At 61.0% G+C, this 23,093-nt stretch overlaps 2 protein-coding genes across 3 annotated transcripts in view; both read right to left on the bottom strand.

Moving 5' to 3' along the window:
* The window catches only part of CAMK2A (calcium/calmodulin dependent protein kinase II alpha), a 35,700-nt gene extending 23,262 nt beyond the window's left edge, over positions 1 to 12,438 (bottom strand). The window contains exons 1-3 of the mRNA XM_062587533.1: positions 12,377 to 12,438; positions 7,869 to 7,963; positions 2,333 to 2,392 (exon numbers count right to left, since the gene is read on the bottom strand). Of these exons, the coding sequence (XP_062443517.1) occupies positions 2,333 to 2,392; positions 7,869 to 7,963; positions 12,377 to 12,438 (217 nt within the window). The remainder of the gene's footprint in view (positions 1 to 2,332; positions 2,393 to 7,868; positions 7,964 to 12,376) is intronic.
* Positions 12,439 to 16,672: 4,234 nt separating this feature from the next.
* On the bottom strand, positions 16,673 to 22,776 carry ARSI (arylsulfatase family member I). Of its 2 annotated transcripts, XR_009959870.1 has the most exons (3): positions 22,184 to 22,776; positions 18,659 to 20,948; positions 16,673 to 18,022 (listed from the first exon to the last, which is right to left on the bottom strand). XR_009959870.1 is itself a non-coding variant. In XM_062587194.1 (2 exons), exons 1-2 carry the CDS (start codon positions 22,501 to 22,503, stop codon positions 19,547 to 19,549), a joined length of 1,722 nt encoding a protein of 573 aa, XP_062443178.1. In that variant the 5' UTR covers positions 22,504 to 22,776; the 3' UTR covers positions 16,673 to 19,546. The 2 variants fall into 2 exon arrangements, 1 of the variants encoding a protein (XP_062443178.1); XM_062587194.1 differs by having other exon boundaries at positions 16,673 to 20,948.
* Positions 22,777 to 23,093: the final 317 nt, after the last annotated feature.

Raw genomic sequence — 23,093 nt, 5'->3', positions numbered from 1 at the left:
GCAGCGCAGCTTGTTCCAGCTCCTCTGCAGGCAACTAGCCTGTTGCATTGCATGCAAGGGAAGCTGCTTGCTGAGGTTTCCAGGCAGCAGGAGCAGTAAGGGAAGGAAAGAACAGCCGCTCGGTATAAATAGCAGCTCGACTAGGCCTGTTAGCAGCTCATGCTGTTAACCCCTTCCAGCTGGGCCTACTTGGCCACAGCTGCTCCAAGGTGGCCATCTGTGCAGGTCACCGACAGCAGCGCTCGGTGTTGGACAGGGAGGAGAGCAATGGGAGCCCGATCCTCAGCCTGGACAGGAGCAGGAGGGAGGAGAAATCAGGATGAGGAGATAGAGGAAAAAGGCCAAAGAGAAAGGGGTGTAAAACATCCCGCCAAGCCGCCCCGCGGCTGAGCACAGCGCGGGGCCTCGTGGCTGGGGGTCCCGCGGCGCGTGGGCGCGCTGGTGTCCTGCCCCACGCTCCAGCTCCGCGGCGAGGCGCTCCCGCCGCTGGAGACCCTGCCAGCCCCGCGGGCGGCACGGAGGCAGGGAGGACGGCGGGAGTGAGACGCTGGGGCAGCCCGGGGCTGGGCGTTTTGCGTGTGGAAACCCTGGGGTGATAAGGATGGGGGACAGGGCCAGAGGGATGCAGGTACCTAATGGTAACCTCAGCGTGGACGCGGCCAGCGCTCCTGTGCCCACCACAGGGCGCTAGGACAGGGCAGGTCCCCTGCTGCAGCGCCTGCTCCCTCTCACTGCGCTCGTGGGGTGGATTCCTGCCTTTCTATCACATCTTGCTAGTGCTTTATACTGCGTTTCCTACAAGTCTCGGCAATGCCCGTGTAAATTTTGGTGAAGAAGGAAAGGCCCCGGCGGCCGTTGTGGTCCAGGGAGGCTGAACTCACTGCTTGGTCGCTTCTCTGCTCTGCACCCATGTGTCTCCCTAAAGGTGCTCGACAAGGGGAAAAGCCAGACCCAAACTATGTGATAACAGCATTAAAAGCTGAATTTAAAGTCTCCTCCCTCATTCCCGCCCGGCTCAAGAGGTCTGCGGGCTGCGACGCGCAGCTGCTGGGTCCAGTGGGGTCTGCAGACCCCCCGGAGACCCGGCGCGGCTGCGCAGGCGTCTGCCTGAGACAGATTGAAGCTGGCAGGCTCCGTCTCCTCTGAAAGATTTATCAGGTGGGAGCCGTGCGCCCGCGCGTGAGCGAGCGGCGGGAGGGGGGCGAGGTGGGATCCCCCCCCCCCCGGCGCGGGGAGCCCGGAGCCGGGGAGGCTGCCGGCACCGCTTCGCCTCTCGCCCCGGCTGCCACGTGCCGCGTGGAGGCTGCAGCAATGGGGGGATGCAGAGTTTGGCCTCTCACGGGTAAAGTGCGTGGCTGATCCCGCTGGCCCTGGATCAGCGCGCCTGGATCTGCAAGGGAAGAGCTCGGCTGAAGGGAACCCTCCGCGCTGCTGGCCGGGGCTGCTGAGCTCCCGCGCTGTGCTGCAGTGCCCTCGCCAGCGGTGCAGGAGCCCGTCGGGGTGAGCACGTCCCCGGCTCTGCGTTCCCCGTGGCTTCGGTCCCGGGGGCGCCCGCCAGGAACAGCCGGAGCGACTGCCGGTGCCTATCAGCAGCCCTGTCAGGGCTCGGGTTTGGGATTTTTGCTGCAATTTTCTCCCCTCCCCCCCTCTCTCCTTCTGGCCTATTTTTGTCTTCTGCAGGGGCTCAGGAGTTTTCCTGAAACAGCTTTTCCGAAGGAGGCTACTCTCAGATGGACGGTCGGTGGGAATGTCTTCACTTCCCCCCGCCATCGCTCCTCCCACGCGCCCAGCTCTGCTGCTGCTCCGAGCTGGAGTCTCTTTTTGGAGCATGCAGAGGAAAAAAGTATCCACAGTGCATGAGAAGAGTAAAAATAGTCTCCTTCCAGCCTGCCGGAGCCCTGCTTCTGGGACAGGAGGTAGGGCCAAGTGGGTTAGTTAGGACCTACTTAAACCCCCCCCCCCCCCCCCACGCGCGGCGGAGGCCTTTCTGCTCGTGACCCCGTTTGAAGACGCTGCCTCCGCCTGAGGAAGAGGAGGCTGCAGAGCCAGGCACCGCTCCCCGGATGGAGGCGGCGGGCTGCCGTGCAGCCCCGCGGGCCGAGCCCCATCTCGCCCCGTCTCGCCCCGCAGCCCCGGGCGCCAGCGGCGTCGGCTGCGGGCGGGCGAGGGCAGGAGGAACAGCCCTTGAATCAGCCTTGAATCGCTGACGGGGGCCCGGGGCTCGGCGCGGCGGAGGGGACGGAGAGGGGGAGGGAGCCCGGCGGCGTGGGGAGGGTTTGCTCTGCTCCTCGCCCTGCCTGCCGGGCGCTGGCAGAGAGCAGCACGCGCTTACCTATGTTGGGATGCTTCAGGAGACGGCAGATCCGAGCTTCCCGCTCCAGCTTCTGGTGATCTGAAAGAAGCAACGTGCCCAAATTAGCGTGTTTGACCAGGGGAGCGAAGCGCCGCCGGCCCGGCTGGCCGCGGCCCGGCCGAGCTGCTCGCCCTCGAAGGGCTCCTCGCCCGCCCGCTCACCTCCCCATCTCCCTCCTGGCCCGGCCTGCCTTTGCCCATCGAGCGTTTCCTCTCCCCATTTCCGTACAACTTGAAGATCGAGGACGGCATCGTCGCGCGGCACCGGCGGGGCTGCGGCCCCGGGCGCTCGGCAGGCTCTGGCAGACCGTTTATGGCTGTGCTTGCGAGCGCAGTGCCAGGCTCTGCCTCGCTCCCTCGCCGTGCCCTCCTCTTTGCACCCCGGACGGGTGCGTGCCGACGCACGCTGCAGCCTTGCTCTGCCCCGACTGAGCCGCCGGCGCCGCTCCGTGACGAGCCGGGGCGGTGGCAGAGCAGGTCCCGTCCCCGGGGCGCGCGGCCCTCCCTGCGGCGCGCCCTGCAAGGGGACCTTGCTCGGGAGCTCCCTGCGTTGGGGCTGCAGCGGACGTGACAGCCGGCTCCAGCCGGGGCAGAGCGGGTCCCTCTCCCCGGTCTGCCCCAGGCTCGAGGGCGCGAGGCGACGCGGCTCCAGGCAAAGCGGCTGGAGTCAAGCCGGAAAAGCGTCCCTGCTGGTGCATCCGGAATGAATTTCCAAAGCGTTTTTTTTCTTTTTACCTCCCTCTGTATTTTACTCAGACGTGAAACAGCCTTCCTACATGGAGGTGCCTTCTCACCGCAGTTTTGTCTGAGCGCGTTTCCTGATAGCAGGAACCCGGCAGCCCGGAGAAGCAGGGATATAATTAGGGCTGCTCGTCTCTCGGCGTTATCATCGCTGCCTTGCCTAGTTCGCACCCCAGAGTCTCGCTCCGTGTCTAACCGAATTTGGGTATCTCCGACTGCTGAGACGTGAAGGTTACGCAGACTCTTCTCTGCTGGGGCCGGACCCTTCCCCAGGGCACAATTCCCTCGTGTCCATCCAGCCTGCTTTTAAAGCATCCGGGTGTTTGGGATCTTTGCCCTTTCCACAGCCCTCAAACTTCTCCTGGGCTGGAGATTTTCTTAACCAGCTGCCAAAACAGTCCCTCCCGCAGCCCACTGCTTTCCCCAGCGCCTGTTAGCTGATTCCTCTCTGTCCTCCTTGGCCTGGGAGACGTTGCAGCTCAAGCAGACAGACAGACAGATGTGGGCTGGTGCCCATGGAGCTAACGCAGGGCTCGGTGCAGGCTAATCGCCCCCAGGCTCGTTTCGGGAGCGCTGTGCAGCCTGCCCAGGGAATAGCGAGCCCAAGGCTGGGGCACCAGGGAGGGGATGGCGGGAGCCACCCTGTGACACTGCCCTCGCAGCGTGAGTGTCCATGCTCAGCCTCCCCGGCCTCGACACCCCGGGCTGCCTCCCCGGCACCGCGGCCCAGCGCGGGAGCGTGAGGAATCAGGTGCCGAGCGGGTGCCCGCAGCCCCGCGGCGAAGCCCCCGCGGTGCTGCCGGGGTCCAGCTCCGCCGTCGCGCAGAGCCGTAGCCAGCCACGAGCCAGCCCAACACGCTCCTGAGGAGCCCGGGGCTGAGCTGCTGCTCCCAGTTCTCTGCCTCGGTTTCTCCATCTGCAGAAAAGAGGTCGGGGCTGAAGGGCCCACGGAGAAGCCGGATTATTTGATAACGCTCCTTTGCTTCCCTCGAGGAGTTTGGGCTGGCGGCTGGAGATCCCCGGAGAGGGAGGGGAATTTGAGAGGGGCTCCCTGCGAAGAGGGAGGCGGCAGCGGCAGAGCGGTCCGGGCGGCAGGGCCGGCGGCGTCGGAAGGGCTGGGAGAGGCACGCAGTCACCTCCGGCGCGAAGCCGTGCCGGCCCGAGAGGAAGCTCCCGCGCCGCGGCCCTGCGTGACTCCAGCTCTCCGCAGAGCAGGCGCGCGAGCACCTGCTGGGAAGCACCCGGGGGGAGCGCCGCGATCCTTTCCGCCCGGCGCCGCAGGCTCAGCTGCGAAACGCACGGGCTGCGACGCGGCGGCGTTGTCTGCAACCAGCCACCCGCTGCCCAGGGAGCGAAGGCACCGCTCGTCTCCAGAGACGCTGCTCTTTCCCAGCCTGCCGGGGCGGGGGGTCCCGCTCAGGCGGACGTTCCCGCACACGGCTGCCGGCCGGCGGCAGAGCCCGGGGCTCGGCCCCCAGCGCCTGCAGTTTCCCCCAGGCATCGCGTGCTGCCGGCTCGCTGCCTCGCCGCAACCTCCGCAAGCACGCACGCGACTGTGCGAGTCTCCAGGACGAGCCTTGCGGGTGGCTTTGCCTGCCACAAATGCTGCTCTGCAATTTCTGACCCTCTCCGGGTGCCTCACGCCTCCCATTTCTCTCCTGTCTGCCCCAACGCTGCTGCTCGCCCTGCGGGCTTGTGCCTGCCGAGTCCGCCCGGTGCCTCTGTGCCAGCTCACACACCGCAGCATCCCCTGCCCCCTGCAAGGGCAGAGCTCCCCCGCTGCTGCGTGCAGGGTCGCGGAGGGTCTTGCCACCTCCCGAAGTCCGTGCCAGGCAAGGTGCCTGTATGGCCTTGGGGAAGTCTCCTGGGTCCCAAGAAGCCCCGGGATCTGCGGGAGCTCTGGAGCATCCTCTGCCCCTGCAGCACATCTGCCCCATGGTGAAGCACAGCTGTGGGGAGCGAGCTACAGCCTCATCCCCTCTCCTCCCCCTCAAAACCTGCTTGGTCAGCCACAGCCTGGACCCCAAAATCGTTTCTCTTCCGAAAGCTCTGGTTTCTCTCCTGCTGGCTTCGTATGTCAGCAGCCAGGAGGACCTCCTTGCCTGGGGGAGTTCGGCAGCTCTCCTTCCCTCCCCTCCCACGCTCACGTCCCTGCACACGGTCCCTCCCTGTCCATTGCATGTGACATGGCAGGGGACACGCGCCTGCCCAGGACCCACCATGCCCCTTTGGGAATTGCTCCCGGCGTGGGCAACGGCCACTCTCGTGCCCTGGCGCTGGCAAAACGGGGGGTTTTGGACTGCTCTTGAAGGAGCCTGGTGATTCCAGCCAGCAGAGCAGGTAAAATAACCCTGCAGATGTGTCTCCAGGTGAGAGCAGAGCAAAGAGCCAGGCATCTGTGGCTGCTGGGCCGGGGTAGACCCGAGAGGAGGAAGAGGATGGAGAGAGGCAAAATGCAGAAACAGGCGAGGAAAGGGAGGAGGAAGGAAAAGGAACGTGGCTCAGTCTACTCTGTCAGGAAGCCCTGCAAACGGGGAGGCGTTTTCTGCCCGCTCTACTGCCAGCTCTGCTTTGCAGGGAGAAGCCAAGCATTCAGCCTCTGCCCGAGAGCCCGGCCATCTGCTCCCGGCCAAGCCCAGCGCCGGCGGCTGCTTTCCAAGGGCGGCCATCGAGTGAGGAAGAGGAGGGAGGGAGGCAGGCAGAGGGGTTCGAAGGCAGGGATTCACCCTCCGAAGGACAGCTGCAAAGCCGGGCTCTGCGGGGAGGGTGCCTGGCCGTGCTCAGTTGGTGCCCGCTGCGCAACGCTCCCGCGCAGTGCGGCGATGTTCAAGGCTTGGGCAGCACCACGCGGAGCGACCCCGTGGCTCCAGCCTGGGAGCCAGCGGCGGGGAGGAGGGGACGGTCCACCTGCACCCAGAGGGACAGGGGCCTGGTGCTGGCAGGGGCTCGGCTGCAGGGCTCGGGTCGAGCCCGCGCTGCTTCGGCGGCGCTGCGGCGGGGAGGCTGCAAAACGCTGCTTTAATTTGAGGTCGGAGAGGAGTTTGTCGCAGTTTTCTGGGTTTTATTTTTACCTTCAGAGAGATGAGCAGTGGTGTCAGGGAGAGGAACAGAGGGAGGGAGTTAATTAAACCCTCTTGGCAGGGCACCCGCTCCCGGCCCCGGGCGCCCTGTTGCACCTGGCAAGGAGGCGCCCGAGGCTGGGACACGGCAGATGCTGTCGGGTCCCCGCTGTCCTCACCAGCACAGCCAGGCAGAAGAAACTCCAGTGTGTGGTGGTCAGGATAGAGGGGTCCCTGCCTCGGGGCAGGTTTGGATGAACCTCTTCTTTGCAGTGATTAGCTCAGCCTTGCCCCAGGGAGCAGCTTCCCGCGCTGGGCTGCAGAGCGGCTGGCCCTGCCTTCACCCCAGGCACTTCCTCCCCGTGTCTCCGGAGAGCATCCCTCGTCCCCCCGCACCCACTCCTGCTCGGCAGAGGGTTTCGGCGGGCCGGGTACGAACAGTGCTGCGGAGAGCCCGATCCTGCTCTGCCTGCGGTGGGCACCGTAAAAAATGCAGCCTCAAAAAGCAGCGTTGCAGCTTCCCCTCCCCGTGTGTGGCTCACCAGGCCACGTCCCAGCAGAGACGGGCGAGGGGGAAGCACACGGTTTCCCCAGGGGCCTTCGCATTTAATTTGTACAGGTAAAATGAGGAAGGAAACCCTCAGGCCCTGGAGAGCAGGGAAGGCGATAGGTTGGTTAGTGGCCCCCTTGGAGAAAAGATGCTCATGGAAAAAAACTTTGTTATCTACCCCATAGATAGACAGATTCCTCTGCCCTGGCCAGGCTGGGGGTCCCAGGGAACCCCCTTGCTGAGACCCAGTGCAGGTGGGCAGTGTGAGGGTCCCCAGCAGGAGCGGGATCATGGAGCCTTGGCAGGAGAAATAAAGCCTGGGAGAAGTGAGGGTCCGTCCACGCCCAGCAGCCTCAGTGAAGCTGGACTGTAGTATTTGATGGGTCGATATTCAGAAATGCACCCAGGAACATCCCTGAGCCGTGCAGGCTGTCAGCACAGCTTGCTTTGGGGTGTTATCGCCTGACCAAATCTGCTGGCGGGTGCTCGCTGCGCTGGAGGCCTCAGCCTGGGCCAGCAGCTGCAGCCAGGAGGGAAGAGGGGGTGGGAATGCAGCAGGTCGTATTGCAGCTGGGGACCGTGGTGCAGGGCAACTTGGCCAGCCTTGGCCACGCCACGGCATGCCGGGTGGTGGGGGGTCTCTCAGGGACTCACTCGTCCTTACGGCTGGGGAGAAACAGGTCCTACATGTCTCCAGGCAGGCCTGGGTCTGGGACACCCTGGGAGCCCCTGGCGCAGCTGGTTGCAGGTGCCTCTGAGGAGGAGGAGATGGTGAGGAAGAGCAGGCTCTTCTCTCATTGCTGGAGACCTGCGTCCCCAGGAGAGCTGGGGGTCTTTGTAGGGACTCTAGAAAAGGGTCAAGGCTCAAGTCCCTCAAGATATTCAGGCATTTGGTTCCCATGCAGTAAGGAACTCAGTGCCAGGCTTTGCCAGGAACCAGCCACCGTGGTGGAAACGGGGTGGGCTAAGGGGGTTTCCTGCAGCGCATCAAACACCCCCCGCCTGGCCGCACATCAAAGGCATCATGTCAGCACCGTGCTGAGGACACAAATCCCTGCTCTGGAAGTCCTGCTCACTGCTCTCCACCTCTCCAGGGAGACCCGGCCGCCCCGGCCCCGCAGCGTCCCCCCGGCAATGCCCCCCATGCCCCCCCACCCCGTGCCTACCTCGGGCAGACAGCTTCTTGGTGTTGATGATTTTGGCTGCATACTCTTGCCCTGCCAATACCTTCACGCATCTCCGGACGATGGAGAAAGCGCCCCTGGGAAGACAAGAAACCAAAGGAAGGAGTGAAGGGCTTGGCGCAGGCAAAGAGCCGGCGACAGCCCCTCGGTGCTTGCCAGGGCGACGAAGGCAGCCCCAGACGAGGGGAGGTGGACGAGCTCAGACAGGGCGGCGGGGCTTTGAGAGTGCAGAAAATCCCGTTGCTTAACTTCTGTGCCTGTGTCCTCATGCGCTTCAGACCTTGCAGCCACCGCAATAATCTGCAGATGCAGGTGCAAGCGGTGGCCCCAAGGGCTGGCGGCCGGCGCGAGGACCCCCCCCGCCCCCCGCCGCCCCGGCTGCGAACCCCTCGCTCCGCTGGGGACAGCGGCCCCCGAGGGCACCCCGCGAGACGCTGGGCCGGCGGGAGCGCGGCCGGGCCGGGGCCGCGGGAAGGTGACTCCCGGGGCTGCAGCTCGCGCGGGACGGAGCGAAGCGCGGGGTGGGGGGGGGGTTCGGGGCCCGGCGGGCAAAGGCGCACGTGCATCTCAGCATCACCCTGGCCTCCCGCCGGGGCGCGAGGCAGAGCCGGGGCCGCCCCATCCCGCTGTGCCGGCCCGGCCGGGTATGGGCAGCCAGGTGGTCTCGGGGCAGCCCGGAGCCTCCAGCTCTGCCTGGCTCCGAGCTGGGGTATTCCTCCGAGATGAGACACATCTCGCTTTGGGGTCCACGTGGACTCCGGGGCTCGTGGGACCCTGCTGTCCCCTTCGTCCTGCAGGGAGGGAGGGAAGCGCTGGCGGGGGGCATCGACACCAGGCGTCTCACCGAAGCGAAGACGGGCTTGACCCAGCGGAGCCGGGCCCGCCACAGAGCAGCCGGCACTGCCCGAGCCACGGGGCCGGGCCTGAGCCCAGCGCCCTGTCCCCTGGCCCCGCGGCCCCAGCCCGGCCCCCCGCCGCCCCCCGCTCCGGCAGGCACTGGGATCCTCTGCTTTTCCCATTTTCACACCTTCCTTGCCAGTATCGGGCTGTGCTGCTGCCTCCCTCCCTCTCTTCAACACCTCCTCCTCCTCCGAGGCTTTTTATCTCCTTTCTAGAGAGAAGAGTGTGGGTTGGGGATTTTTTTGTTCCTTTCCCCCCCCCTCCCCCCGCTTCTTCTTCTTCTTTTCAGTAAAAACCCTCTCCTGCAGCTCTGGGAGCGAAGGGGCTGATCGCACCGCTCGCCGCCATCGCTGTCTCCAGCCTCTCGACCTGCCGTGGGGGGGCCGGAGGGGCCGCGCTCCCTGCCGGTCCTGCCCCCCAGGATCCTCTGCCCCCCGCGCGCGTCGCCCGCCTACGCTCCCTCCGCATCCGCGGCCTCCCCGGGGCCCCGGGGGCCTCGCCGCCCTTCCTGCGGCGCCGGCCTCCGGGATCCGCCTCCCGCGCGCCCGCCGGGAGAGCCCCGGCCCCCGCGGCTGGACGCGCCTCGGCCCTTGCCTGGCGCTGCCGTTACCCGTGTGGCACCTTCTTAACGCGGGGGGTTGTCTCGGGGCACGGGGGGTGGATGAGAGCCAAGCCGGGAAGACGGCGGAAAGAGCATGGGTTTGGCGTGCCAGTCCGTGAGGAGATTCCCCTGGGAAAACTCGAGACTTCTTGAAGGGTTGAGGGGACCTTCCCGATCTGCCGGTTCCTTGGGGTTTCTTTTAGGACAGAAAATTGCTCGTGGCCACCCCGCTCTCCAGCTGTTTGGGCTTTGCTCCCTCCCTAGGGTCCCCGTCACGCTGGAAATGTGAACGGAGGCCCCGAGCTGTCGCTCTTCGTGGCAGGGCAGCCGCGCAGCTCCCTCCCGCTCCCCTCCCGGCAGCTGGCTCGGGGATGCCCCGCGTCGTCCCCAGCAGCTCCCTGCCCCGCCTCGGGCACCCGGCAGGCTGCGGCTCTGCGGCCCCACCAGCAGACTCGAGGTGCAGCCGATCACCTCCACGGCCTTGGAGCCCCTCCGTGATGCTGCTCCCCTTCGGGGTGTGAGCAGGGTACCACGAGCCACCCCAGCCCCAGGGCCATGACTCCAGGGGGTCCTGGCCTCACCTTGCGCTACTGGCCACACTTCCTCGCCCAGCAGCATGCCCTGTGATTCCCCTCCCCCGCCCCAGATTTGGTCCAGTCTTTCCCATTGCCCTCTGGTCTGGGAGCCCTGCAGGGACCAGCTCATTGGAGGGGCACGCAGTGTCTGGGAGGAACGTCATTCCCCCCTGCTGAACTCAAGGCAACAGGCTGACGAGGCAGAAGGAGCACGGTCTCACTCGAGAGGTGCAACGCTTCATCTGGATTTCCTGTTCTGAGCCCACAAAGTGGGAATTTCCTCATCGGGAAACCACTGACTTTGTGGAAGCCACATGATGCATTGGAAATCATCCCAGTGGAAAATTCCCCACCAGCTCTACAGTGCATTGACTTGTGAGCGCCGAAAAGCCCGCTGAGACCTACAGCTTGCTTGGGAGCATGTCTGAGTGCTACACTGGCATCTGTATATTCCCAGCTAAGGCAAAAATCAGTAGGATGCTCTGAGCTTGAGCAGTTCCCCTTAGCACTGGGAAGGAGCAGCGCTGCGCCGCTGCTTTCTAATTGAATCAGGCCCCAGCAGGAGGGAGAGGTTAGATCTGCCTGTCGGCAGGGACAGAGGCTCCTGGGAGGCTGGCGAGGGCCGGCCTCTCTCCAGCTCTCAGAGCCCGGCTGAGGGGTTGGGATGAGCCATGCAAATCCTGGCTCTTCCCCGCTGCCTGCCCACTTTGCTTGTATGAACATGCACTTGGAGAAACGCATCTCTCGACATGGTCCATCGCAGTGGTGCTGGCCAGTGCCCTGGGAGCTCCTCTGGCTCTGGGCTGAGCTTGCACCCTGCTGTGTCGGGCGCCTGCCTGGCAAAGCCGTCGTACCCTCAACGTCTCCAGCAGCCCTCCTGGCCCTTCCCCATCACACCTTCACTAACAGCTCCTCTTCTGTGGCCCCTCACACTATTTCTGCCCAGCCAGGTCCCAGCAACTTCCCTCTGTGCCGCCAAGTGGTACCTGAGCGCCTTCAGCCAACTCCTCTCCTGCCCACCCCGTGACATGCCTGCAGCACCTTGGAGCTCGGAAGAGCTCCGAAACCTCTGGAAAAAGCAGGTCCCAAGCCCCAGCTCCCCAGAGGGAGCTCATCTCCCTGCCTGCAGTGCTGGCATGGCCCCACGGCACTACGGAGACCCGGTCACTGACTCACTGCTCCGCTCTGGCTCCTCACCCCAGCAATGACGCAGTCACCAAGCTGGGCGAGAAGCACCACGCGCTGGGGCACTGCCCAGCCGACCCATCTCTGAGGGGACATAAGGGCACATTTGCACGTCCTGGGACCAGGGGTCCATTCGCCTCCACGGAGCTGCACTCGTTTGTAGCAGCAACCTGGTCCCCCCATCTGGGTGGGAAATAATAACTGCATTTAGACTGGTGCAAAGTCCTCCCTGATTTTCTCTTCTTGATTTCTCCATCTTTGTCCTCTCCATTCTCTCACTCTCCCCCATTTCGCACACCCACGCACGCGGGCGGGCACCGATTTAGGCACAGGCTCATCCTGTGCCGTGCAATGCAGAGATGCAAGGCTGGAGCAAGTTTCCATGCCTACAGATGGACATAGCCGCGCATTTGAAACAGATGCGCTCCGGCGCCCGGCAGATACACCCGCCAGCTCGGAGACAAAGCCGCGACGCGGAACGCTCTCGCGGGGCCCTTCCGAGGGGATTGCAGCCGCACACCCCAGATTTACAGGCCGCTTTGAAGAAGAGGTGCAGAGACCAAAACACAGACGCATGCCTGCCCACTCGCGCACCCGTTCCTACAGACACACGCTCCGACGCGCATCGGTGCGCAGAGCATCCCTCCGCCCACGCGGGCGACCTGGATTGCTGCTCCACCCTGGGGTGCTCAGCACCCTGCAGGATCAGCCCGCTAGGCAGCTGTGCACCGGCACGTTTCTCCACGTGCACCCGGATGGGCAAAGACCCACACGCGCAGGCACCGCGAGCGCCGAGCCGCGGCGGGGCTGGGCGGCTGCTCGCCCGCGGGGTGCTCGCGCACCGGGGCGTCCCTGCGGAGTTGCTTTCGGGAGGGGATGGGGAAGGGACGGGGGGCAGCCGGCTTTGCCCCCGAGCTGCCTGGTTTCCCCAGGAGCAGGTTGGGGTTCCCCCAGGACCCGGGGAACCTGGCGCAGAGGATTTCCCCGAAGAGGCTTCGGCTCGCCTCCCTGCTGTCCCATCCCTCCCCGCAGCTGCTGAAGTTGCCGGCGGCCCCGGTGGCAGCCTCCCCGAGGAGCACCTTCTCCGCGAGAGGGGTCCCGCTCCCGCAGCCCCCGGCGAGGGGCCGCAGCCCGCTGCCTGTCCTCCCCTGCCGCCGCTCCCGAGGCTCTTCCCGCCCTTCTCCCGCTCCGGGCGGCCGGGGCGCGTCCGAGCTCCGTCTCCAACTTACTTGCCCAGTTCTTCGAAGAGCTGGTATTCCTCGGTGAAGCGATTGCAGGTTATGGTGGCCATGCCGCGGGGCTGGGAGCGCTCCCTCCCCAGCGCCGAGCTCGGTGCGAGTGCCTCTCCTCTCGCTCCCTCCCTCTCCGTGTGCTCCCGGGGCTCTCTCCTCGCCGAGGTAAATAAGGGAATATGTTTGATTGACAAGCCCGGAGATAATGATGAGGGCAATTTGTCTCCTCAGCCTCGCAAGCCTTCGTCAGCATCCCCGTCCCCATGGCGACCACCTCTGCCAGAAACGCCCTGTTTCTGTTGCCGGGGCAACCGCTTCCCAAACCGCCTGGCTCGGCGGGCGCCACCGCGGGGACCGGGCCCCGCCGGGCCGGGGGGCAAAGCCAAAATCGCCAACAGTAAAAGCAAACTGGGGAATACGGCGGCAGAAGAAGAATTGGGGCAAAAAAAAAAAAAAATAAGAAGAAGAAGAAGAAGAAGGAGGAGGAAAAAAACAGGTTTCCATGGAAACCGCGGTTTCCATGTTGCAGGAGGGGACCGACAGGCTGCCGTCACCCCGGCAACTGCTTCGCACCCCCCAGTGCCGCCTGCCCCCCCCCCAGCTCCAGCCGAGCCTTGGGGTGCCGGGTCCTGGGGCGGGCGGCGGGGGCGAAGGGGCCGGGAGCGCCCTCGGGTTGGAAAAAAAAGCTTTTGGGGTTTTTATTTGCCCTCGAGCCAGGCAGGAGCAGAGGGGTGGGGGATTTCGGAGGGGGGCGTCTGCCCTTTGCTTCTAAAGCCCCCCTGTGGGTGCCACAGCACCCTTATCCCCTCCGTCTCTGGGTCCGGATTTAGCCGTACGGCTCTGCCCCATCGACGCTGCCGCTGGCCCCCGGCGTCCGCCCGGCTCCGGACCTTTCTGGGCCTGTCTGACCGCCACGGTGGACTTTTCTTCCACTGGTTTTTCTAGTTCCCGGGTGTTTTTGCAGGACTAGCCCTCGCGGCGGGGGAGCAGCGCGGTGGACGAGCCCCGGCTGCGGCGGCGAAGGGGCACGGCCCCCCGCAGCCCGCCGCGGAAGGCATTGCTTTTGGCACGTGGGATCGACTTAGTTCCCTTTCAGGCTGCCACGGAAGGGTTAAAAGGAAAAGAAAAGGCTCTAACCAGACAAAAATAGGGAGAAATCTCTGAGAGGAGAGCGAGAAGGAGGAGCAGAGAGAGGGAGAGAAGAAAGGAGGTGGAAGTGGAGGAGGACAGCAAGCGGCTGAGTGAGGAAGAGGAGGGGGAGGAGGAGAAAGGTCTAATGGCTTTTCCATTAATTGCACCATTACCCACTTTCATATCCACCTGTTTCTTCCCGCACTCCAGCCTCCCTCTCGGTGGACGAGACGGGTGCGATCGCAGCCTCCCTGCCGGGCCAGGAGCGCAGCGCCGGCGCCGAATGCCCGGGCGTTTTTGCCTCCGAGGTGACTGACCGACGCTGCTTGCTAAAATGACGGTGGAGGTTGCACGGAGGAGAATTTGTCTGCTCGGGGGCTGCCGGCTTCCTGACCCCCCCGCCCCCTGCCTCCCCGGCACCCGGGTCTGGGGAGAAAGTGCTGCTTTTGCGTGACCTGTATCCCGGCAGTAGCCGAGGCTCAGGCAGGAGCACGTGCGCACGTGCCGCCCGCCCGCCCCCGCGCGCGCCCCCGCGCCGGCTCCGCGCTCCCCGGCGCGTGCGGGCGCCTATGCAAGCGCGCACGCCGCCGCGGGCACCGCCGGCCCGCCTCGCCTCCCCAAGCCCGCCTCGGGCCGCCGCGCGCGTTCACACGCGTGAATCCGTGCGCTCCCGTGACTGCGGAGGGTTGCATGGCCCCTGCTTTGCCCCAGGACCCCCGTTGCACCGTGAGCCCCGGAGCCCCGACTCCCCTCCTCCCCCGGGAGCGGAGCCGGCGCGGAGGCGATGCCGGCCCAGGGCCCCGCTGGGAGCCACGGCGCGAAGCCCCTTCGGGGGGCTCGGACTCGGCCCCGAGGTTTCCCCCAGCTGCAGCGACGCGCCTCTTCGGAAGGGGTTTCTCCCCTGCTGACCTCTTCCCTATCCAGCTTTTTCATTTTTCATCACTCTTTTCCTTCTCTCGGGGAGGGGCAGCTTAGGTTTTTGAGTGTTGAAGATGCTCTGTGTTGCCACTGAAATTTTCCCAAATGGGAACTGCCGCTTTGCTGAACTCATTTCTGGGGAAAAACATGAAGCAAAGCAGGCATTTTGGGGGGAACCTTTCCCGCCTGGGGCCGGGAGCTGGCGCTGGCTGGGGAGTCTCTCCCAGAGGCCAGGGAGAAGTCGCAGTCCTCGCTCGGAGGTCTCGGGATCCTTGGAGGAAAGCCCACCATGCTCTCTTCTCCAGGCCGGCTGGGGCGAGCTGCCTGGCTACCCCAGGACGTGTTCCCGGACTCCGGAGCTCCCGGCAGGCCCCTCTCTGCTGCTGTGCTGGGCTCTCGCCGCCTGATGGAGACTTTCCTCCCGAGTCGTCACCCTGGCTGGCTCGCCAGAAATGCCTCCTGCTCTCCCCCAGGCACCCTGTGGCTCCACGTGCAGCTACCCAGTTTCTGCCTCCTGGCTGGGTGCAAAGGGGGAAGCCGTGGGGCCTCCACTGCGCCCTTCCCCAAGGGGACATCCCCCCGCTCAGCCTCCCCGTCTGGGGCACTGCATCCTTCCTCTCCGGCCGCAAAGCATGGTGAGATGGGCGATTGGCCCGTGGGGCTTGGGGACAGCTCAGCCTTCAACAAGGAGCAGTGTCCCCCCGCCGGGGCTGCGGCAGGACCCCCTCTCCTCCCGGGGCACAGGGGCTTATACGGGCCTTACCGAGCCTGCAGTTATGTCTCTGCAAAACAAGCAGGGCTGCGAATTACATATTGCAGAGATCCCAAAATTACTGGGACAGTTTCACACACAAGCTGGGGTCTGGGGGATGCTCAGTTGATGTCCTCTGGAAAGCTGAATTCTTGGTTATTTTTAGGTAAGAATTATAAATACCACGGCAAGGAGAACAGATTTACATTTAAGGTTGTGTTTTCAAATGTACCCTGTCCCTGCGGGCCCTGCTGCTCCCCCCTGCTGCCCCACAGCAGCTCGGCTTTTGGAGGGGAGGAGATGTCCCCTGAACCACTTTTTCCCTGGACACCAGGGTCTGTGGCCAGAGACCCACAGGAATAGGCCTTCTGCTGGCAAGACACTGGGTGCATGGGGCCCTCCACCAGGTGCCGTGGGGCTCTCTCATTGCTTTGCCTTTGCATGCTGGCTCCGCTGTACCATGGGAAAACCTCACATCCTCGAACCCCTGGAAGGAGAGACAGTGCAACTACCTCACTGAAATACAGCACCCTTATCTGGAGCATCCTCTCCCCTGGCCTTAGTTACCCACGGCATCTGCTCTCCTTGGTGCCCTCCCACCATGACGGTTAATGGAGATGTCCTTTCCTGCTTCAACAACCCCAGATGCATCCTCCTTCCCCATCGCCTCCGCAGGATTCGGCCCCTCACTCGGATCCTGGCCCAGGGTTTTAAGTAGACTTTGGCTTGCACTGATTTTTCAAGAGCGGGAGGGAAGGAGTGAGGAGAGCTCTCAGCTTGTCTGTGTAAACAGATCTCCTTGGTGCGAACATCGCCAGCAAGGCAAAGAGCTCCACAGCCAGTTTGGCAGCGTCTCGCCCACCGGCTGCCTTAACCCCTTTGCAGCCAGAGCTTACAGGCACCCAAAGGGGCTTGAACTGTGAGAAAACACAGTTTTGGCACATCACTTTATTTCTCCCCATGCTGGGAGCTGCCCTGTACTGTGCTATCTCGGAAGCCACCAATAAGCAGTGGTGGAGGGGGTTTCCTGGAAGAGGTGGCGAGGTGTCCCTGCCTGCTCTGGGGGAGGCACTGGAGGGAGAGCAAGCACCGCTGACTGCTGGGCCAGGCTGCTGGAGGAACACATACGGTCTCCTCGCAGGAGCTTCTTCAGACGATCCCCTGCCGTTTTCCAGCCCTGGGACCCTTGAATGCAGCCTTGGAGCTGGGAGAGGCAAATTCTGCCAAGGGGCAAAGCTCTGCAAAGGCATCTGGGCGCACACAGGGCCAAAGGGCCAAACACACGGCGACAAGGAAAGGACAAGACAACCGCTCTTCTCCCATGAGGCATGCAGGGGACAGGCTTTGTGCTCTCCAAACACCCGAGACTTTTCTGCCTACTTTCCTTCTTCCTTTTCATGGACCAAGACTCTCCTATGACTGTTTCTTTTAGTTGAAATTCAGAATGCAACATTTTTATTAAAAAAAAAGAAAAGATCTAAAACCATGGCTACACTGGATGACCAAAATTAGCATCAGCCTAAGAACAGTAAGCCAGTGATTTGAAACTAGAAATAAAACAAGACAAGACTAACATTTCCATCAAGATATTAGTAAAACTGAAGGGAGAAAAATCGAACATGTTTTCATGGAAATTTCCATTTTTGAAAAAAAAATAAAAGAAGGACTAAACTTGGACACGTTTACATAAATATGGAAATGAAACCCGTTTCCCGAGCCTTGTCGCCACCCCACGGCCAACTCCAGTCTCACGCTGCCCTGCTCCCTCCGGCGAAGTGTCTTCCACAGCAACCCCTTTTGCTGTGACTCGGCGTCTGATCTCTGTGTCAGACTTCACCCTCCCTCCCCTTCCCGCACAGACTCCCTCGCAGGCCTCCGCTCAGCAAAGCGTGGATAACATGCTTAGCTCTAAGCATTAGGTCTCTTCTTTTTCAGCAAAGCGCTGATTTATATTCGGCAACCGGTTGCTGAAGTGCTTTGTCAAGTGGCAGCTGGAGCTGAACTCTGACTGCCGATGGGGAAACCAATGGCACGTGCCCCGGGACCGAGCCCTCCCTCTGGTTGAGGTAGTAAATTAAAGGATGTGATGCATCTCCCCGTGGTTTGCTTTGGCCAGGCGGTGACTGTGGGACATGTACTGGGTGGTGACGCCACATGCTGCCAGATGCACGTGAAGCGACTTGCTAAGCGGCTTGGGGATAGGGATGGGGAGTCTCTCCAAGGCTGGGGGTGGCCCTGAGGCTGACAGAGCAGCCCTGGAGGCACTTAGTGCCTCTGCAAAATCTGCTCTTACTTCTGTCCTATGGGACATGTCCGTAGGGCTGGAGAGAGGGCTGATGGGGCAGTGCAGCGACTGGTGTGCAATGAGCAGGTAGGACAGGTGGATGGACAGACAGACAGACATCCACGCTCTGGCTTTGCAAACTATTTTCCATCTCTACAATAACAGGGCCTCCTGTATTACGCCTTGCTGCCGGCTTTTTTTTTTCTTTGTTTCTATAGAAAATCCCAATTCCCCCAAATAATCCAGCTAAGAGTAAAAAAAAATACAAACGTGTCATTGCATTCTCTTCCCATCCCCGTCCCTCTCTCTCACACACGGGGCTTGAAAGCACACTGAAAGGTATTCAGTGTACATTCTGCCAATTGTCACATCTTTCAATGACAGATTTTAAATGAATGTTATTTTGCAAGAGAGAGAAGAGAAAAAAAAATGAAAAAAGCCCACACTGCTCATCCAAGAGCTGACAAGTCCTAACGGGCCTCATTTTCCAGAGACAAAAATAACTATTTTCAAAATTCACAGCAGGGCCTTCGCCTACACACGCTGCACCAAGAGAAACCTGTGGGGAGAAATGTAAAATACATTGTGTAAATGGAAATGCACCATGCATCCAAAATGCTTTTAAAGCTATTTACCCTCTTTCATGCTCGCCAGCTCTCATCTGAGCGCGCATACACACACTCGCACCCTGCTGAAAGCGCGGGGGCATGGCACTTCACTCACCGCTTGAGCTTGCAAGATGCCTGGCCTCAGACAATTGCCTCACTCAAATCCCCATGGAAGGCAGATGGGGAGGTATTTCCCCCCACGCATGTGCTCCTGGGAGAGCTGCATTGATCCACAGCAAAGGGGCACAGTGGGCACCTCCATACACATGGGTGGGTTGAGCAAAGAAAGACAAGTGAAGGAGTGTGTACCTCAGCAAGGCAGGAGTTGGGGTGACCCTACTTCCCTGTTCCCTCTACAGCTTTAAAGTCCTGCATCTACAGAGCACCGTAAATGACCTCTGCAGAGACCTCCCTGAGATCTTCCCCATGCTCCAAGTTCAACAGCGAGGTGTTGGGTTGGAGACAGCTCTCGCACAGAGATGGGGCCACCAGGGGTGGCTGACGGGTTGCATGTGCAGGATGCCTAGGCAGGAGTGTGGATGCATGAATGCACAGCAAAGAATTCACGCGTGCCTACAGCCACGCACCTCAGGGATCTGGCCAGGCGTAAGTGTGGACAGAAGGGGTCTGCCGTAGAGCTGGGCCACGTCAAGCCTACTGGCACTCAGGACAAACTGGCCTCCCAAATGCAGGGCTATGAAGAGCCAGGTGTCCTCTGAGTGCGTTGGGGGCCTATTTCCAGCTACTCCGCAGCTCCCCACTGCAGCTGGCCACAGGCCCCCTTGAGTCAGCAGAGAGGAGAAGTCATGGTGTCAGGTGACATGAGATCCTCTGGCGGGAAGGCTGAGACCAGCCTCAGCAGTCTCAGGTCTGTCACCCACGAGGCAGGAATATCTGTCGTATGAAGAATCATGGGGAAACGCTGTGGTTGTGGGATTGGGGGAGGCCCTGCAAGTTCCAAACACGGCAGCCGCTCGGCAGCACTTAGGAAATCGGGAACACATTTATAAAGAGAAAGAATGTGAGAAAACCTACAGTCAGAACAGCCAAGACTGGCTAGCCCCTCTAAGTCGCCACCCTAGGGCCCCTTCACACTGTTCCTCGTGCTGTTGCAATGGCCAACATTTAAAGCTTGCGATTGCCTGCACAGTCCTGAAGAAAAGGGTCTCTTGCTGTGGAAGGAGCTGTGCACAGGCCAGCCCAGCTCAGTGGACTCATATATCACTACTCAGCACCGTGGTTGAGCCTGCACCACTTTTGCTTGCCTGCGGACCCATCTGGCCCTCCATGTGGCTGCTGGCCCAGACAGAGAGGAGAGGCGTTTTGGAGTGAGCATGCCCTGACACAAGGCAAAGCAAGAGGGTGTTGGCTGCCTCTCCATACTTTATTCTCCCTCCTGCTATCACCCCTGCGGCGCTGCTCATCTGGAGCTCCACCTCGGCCAGGCTGTGTCGCGATGCTGGGGGAGTCTCCCATCAGATCCGGTTTGACATGAGCCTGGTGTTCAGCTTGCGGAAGAAGGAGCGCAGCTTGCATATCTTGCACTTCTTCTTCTTGTTTCTACTCTTCAGGGGCTCCCTGCCCCCTTCCCACTCATCCACATCATCCTCACTGGCCCAAGGGCCCCAGGCACCGCCGTTGAAGTCTGGGTGAGCCCGGGGGTTCTCAGCAGGATACCGTACCGGGATGGCTGTCCGGTTGTAGTATACTAGCCTCATCAAGAGAGCTCTGACGACATCTGGGCGCTGGTCTGACAGGTCGTAACGCTCGTAGGGGTCGGCAGTGATGTTGAAGAGCCATATGGACTTCCTCAGGCCATCAGTGAGCCGCTCCAGGTTCCACCAGCTCCCTGGGAAGTTGGTCAGGGTCTGAGGAGGGATCCAGTCGCTATACCCTGGGTCCCCAGTAAGGAGTTTCCACTCCCCAACCCGGATGGAGGCCTGCACAGCTGTGTTCCAGATGCCGAAGCCATCCTCCAAGGAGCCATACTTGGCGTGGTTGTACAGTGGATCAATGTTGTGCAGGATTTCAGTTCGTGGGGACTCCTTGCCCTCACTGATGGTAGGCCACACGTTGTAGCCATCCAGGCCCGGGACATTGCTCAGGTTGCCCCTTGCCAGGCTCACCAGAGTTGGGTACCAGTCCGTGATGTGGACCAGGGCCCAGCTGGTCCGACGCTTGCGTTTGATCAGGGGACTGTGGACAAAGCCGATGCCACGCACTCCCCCTTCCCAGTATGTCCCTTTGCGGCCTCGTAGTGGCCAGTTGCTTCCTCCTGAGAAGGTCTGCCCGCCGTTGTCTGTGGAGAACACAATCACGCTGTTGTCATAATAGCCATACTTCTTGAGGGCCCAGGTGATGTTCTTCACCGCCTCGTCCATGCATGTCACCATGGCAGCGTACTTGCGGCGAGCAACATTGCCCATAGAGCGGTAGCGGTAGATGTATTCCTTGGGTGACTGAAGAGGCGTGTGCACTGCTTGGAAGGCCACATAAATAAAGATCGGCTCCTTGGGGCTATGGGATGCCAGTATCTTGCTGACGCGCTGGGCATAGAGGAGGGTGGAGTACTTCCCACTCTGGTCCCAGGCTACCTTCTCCCCTTCGTGCAGGTCGTAGCCACAGACACCTGGCCCATCACAGTTGTCATAGGTGTAGTAGTCCACGTTGCCCGTCAGGGAGCCCAGGAAGGTGTCAAAGCCCCGGCGGGTGGGCAGACATTCCTTCTTGTAGAAGCCAAGGTGCCACTTGCCCACCATGTGCGTGGAGTAGCCGGCTTCCTGCAGCTTCTGGGGCAAGGTGACCTGGTCAAGGGGCAGGCAGTTGGGCTGCCGAGGGCGGATGATGGAGTGCTGCAGGCCTGTGTGGATCTGGTACCTGCCAGAGAAGAATCAAGAGGAATCAATGCTGACGAGGAGCAGCACTGGGTGGGACATGACAGCACTTTGTTTATGGGAGACTCCAAATGCACACAACGCTCCATGTCAGTCAGCCCAGTCCCATGGTGCAAAATCCATGCCAGACAGAGGGAACTCCTTGTCCATCCAAAAGTATCAAAGAAAGTTCAAAATAAAAAGAGGAGGCTCAGCAGACATCCCTAAAGTACACTGGGCTGCTCTCCCTTCAAAACCCAGGATGCCACCAGCAGCCAGCCCTGCAGATGTCAGGCCAACAGAGCTGACTGGGCTCTTTGCAAGGGCTGGGCAGGACAGACAACAGTTGCCCCTGATCCCTAGGGGTTTGCAGTGCCCCACCTGAACGCAGATACACCCCTGTCCTCTTTGCTTTACACTCTCTAGGGATGCTTGGGCTCCCTCTCAAGCCAACAGTAAAAAGGAAGGGGGCTTTCCCAGGACCCTGGGGGGCTCCATCATCCCCAGGTAGCCTCAGAGGCCTCGCCAGAGACCACACTCTCCCAAAGTGAGTTTGGTGGCCCAATCAGGTCCACATATTTGGCCTTGGTGATGTGCCATGGGGAGTCATTGGTGAGCTGGTAGCAGGGTCCACATCTGCCTTCCTTGAACCTGTCCTGGTGTTTCTTGATAACTCTCTGGCTCCCGCTGACAGAGCATGAGCTGGCCCTGCACCCGTTCCTTCTTGTGGCACTTGAGACTGGGAGCATTAACTCCAGAGACGGCAGGGGAGTGGGGGCAGGCACTGACTATATGGCACATTAACGGTCACCCCAGCTGTGACAGTGTGAGGACTTGGACTCAGGCTTCAGAATGCACCAGCCCAGGGACAGATGTGGCAAAGGGTCATCCTTAGCTGCAGCACAACTTTCACATCTAAGGAAGCAACTTCTGCTGAGACCCAGAGCTCAGCTGGGCTAGGGAGTGAGAACCAAGTGTATTCACTGCGATGGTGTCACATTATTTACACCATGCGCCATTATTCATACTATGCAAAAATCACCTCTCTAACCAGGGAGTTGTCTGGAAAAGCCAGGAAGGCACCTATTCTGGAAGGTGACCCCCAACATCTGTCAGCAAACTGGGGTATATGTCTAGCAGCAAACTGGGCTAACACACAAGCCCACAAGAGCTAAGAAAGGGAAAGAAGAGGTCACCTATAGCAAGACTTGAACAGAGCATAATCAGGTCCTTTCTTACCTGCCCGTTATCAGCTGGCTCCTGGATGGGGTACAGATGGGCTGGATATAATAATTCTCCAGTTTAACCCCTTCTGCTGCCAGCCTGTCCAGTGTTGGTGTTTGGATATCTGAGCCGTGATACCCAACATCATGGTATCCCTGGTCATCAGTCAGAATGAAGATGATGTGAGGTGGCCTGGTGAAGGTAGGAGGCAGCGATTTCTCCATAGGGTCCATAGCAACATCTGCCACCAAACCGGGCTTCATCCAGTCCCAGGATAAATAGCCAAAGCTGAGCAAACTGACTAGTGAGAAACCTGTGAGAGCATAGACAGCCATCCTGGAGCGAGGGTGCACAGACCGTGAAGGGCGCTATTGTCCCAGCATCTTCCCAGAGCAAAGGAAACAGGAGGTCTCTCCCTCCTCCAAAACAGCCCCCTACCCTAGGGGATGTTCTCTGAAATCCCTGCAGTGAGTTTCGTAGTAACAGCTCCCATGAAGAAATGCTCACACACAAAAAGCTGGCTTAATCCACTGGGGCTGGGTTGCATTCAGTCAAAAGAAAATAACCATCAAGTCGATCCAATCAAACACATATGTACTGTAGAATGAGTTTCCTTGCAGTGTTATTAAGAACAGTCCCAGAGCTACTCCAGAGTGTACTAGAAATACTCTCTGGCTTACTGGCTTTTTGTTGCTGTTACTTCTTTTCTTTTTCTTTATTCTTTTTTTTTAAGATCCACATAAAAATCTTGCTAGAGAAAGTAGCTAGCTTCTCCTCCAGTTCAGCTCTGTGCCTGCTCAGCTGTCTAAATGGCTTGCTCAGGATAAGATGTTCTTTTTATTTAAACTCCTGCGGAAGAGGGTGCTAAAGTTCAAGCCCAGAGGTGCTGAATTCTCGTCCTCACCCTTCAGAGAAGAGTCGCCGT

This window comes from Rhea pennata, chromosome 14, assembly GCF_028389875.1.
Source record: "Rhea pennata isolate bPtePen1 chromosome 14, bPtePen1.pri, whole genome shotgun sequence".
Taxonomy (NCBI): domain Eukaryota; kingdom Metazoa; phylum Chordata; class Aves; order Rheiformes; family Rheidae; genus Rhea; species Rhea pennata.
The sequence above is the reverse complement of the archived record's forward strand: the minus strand, read 5'-3'. Positions and strand labels throughout refer to the sequence as shown.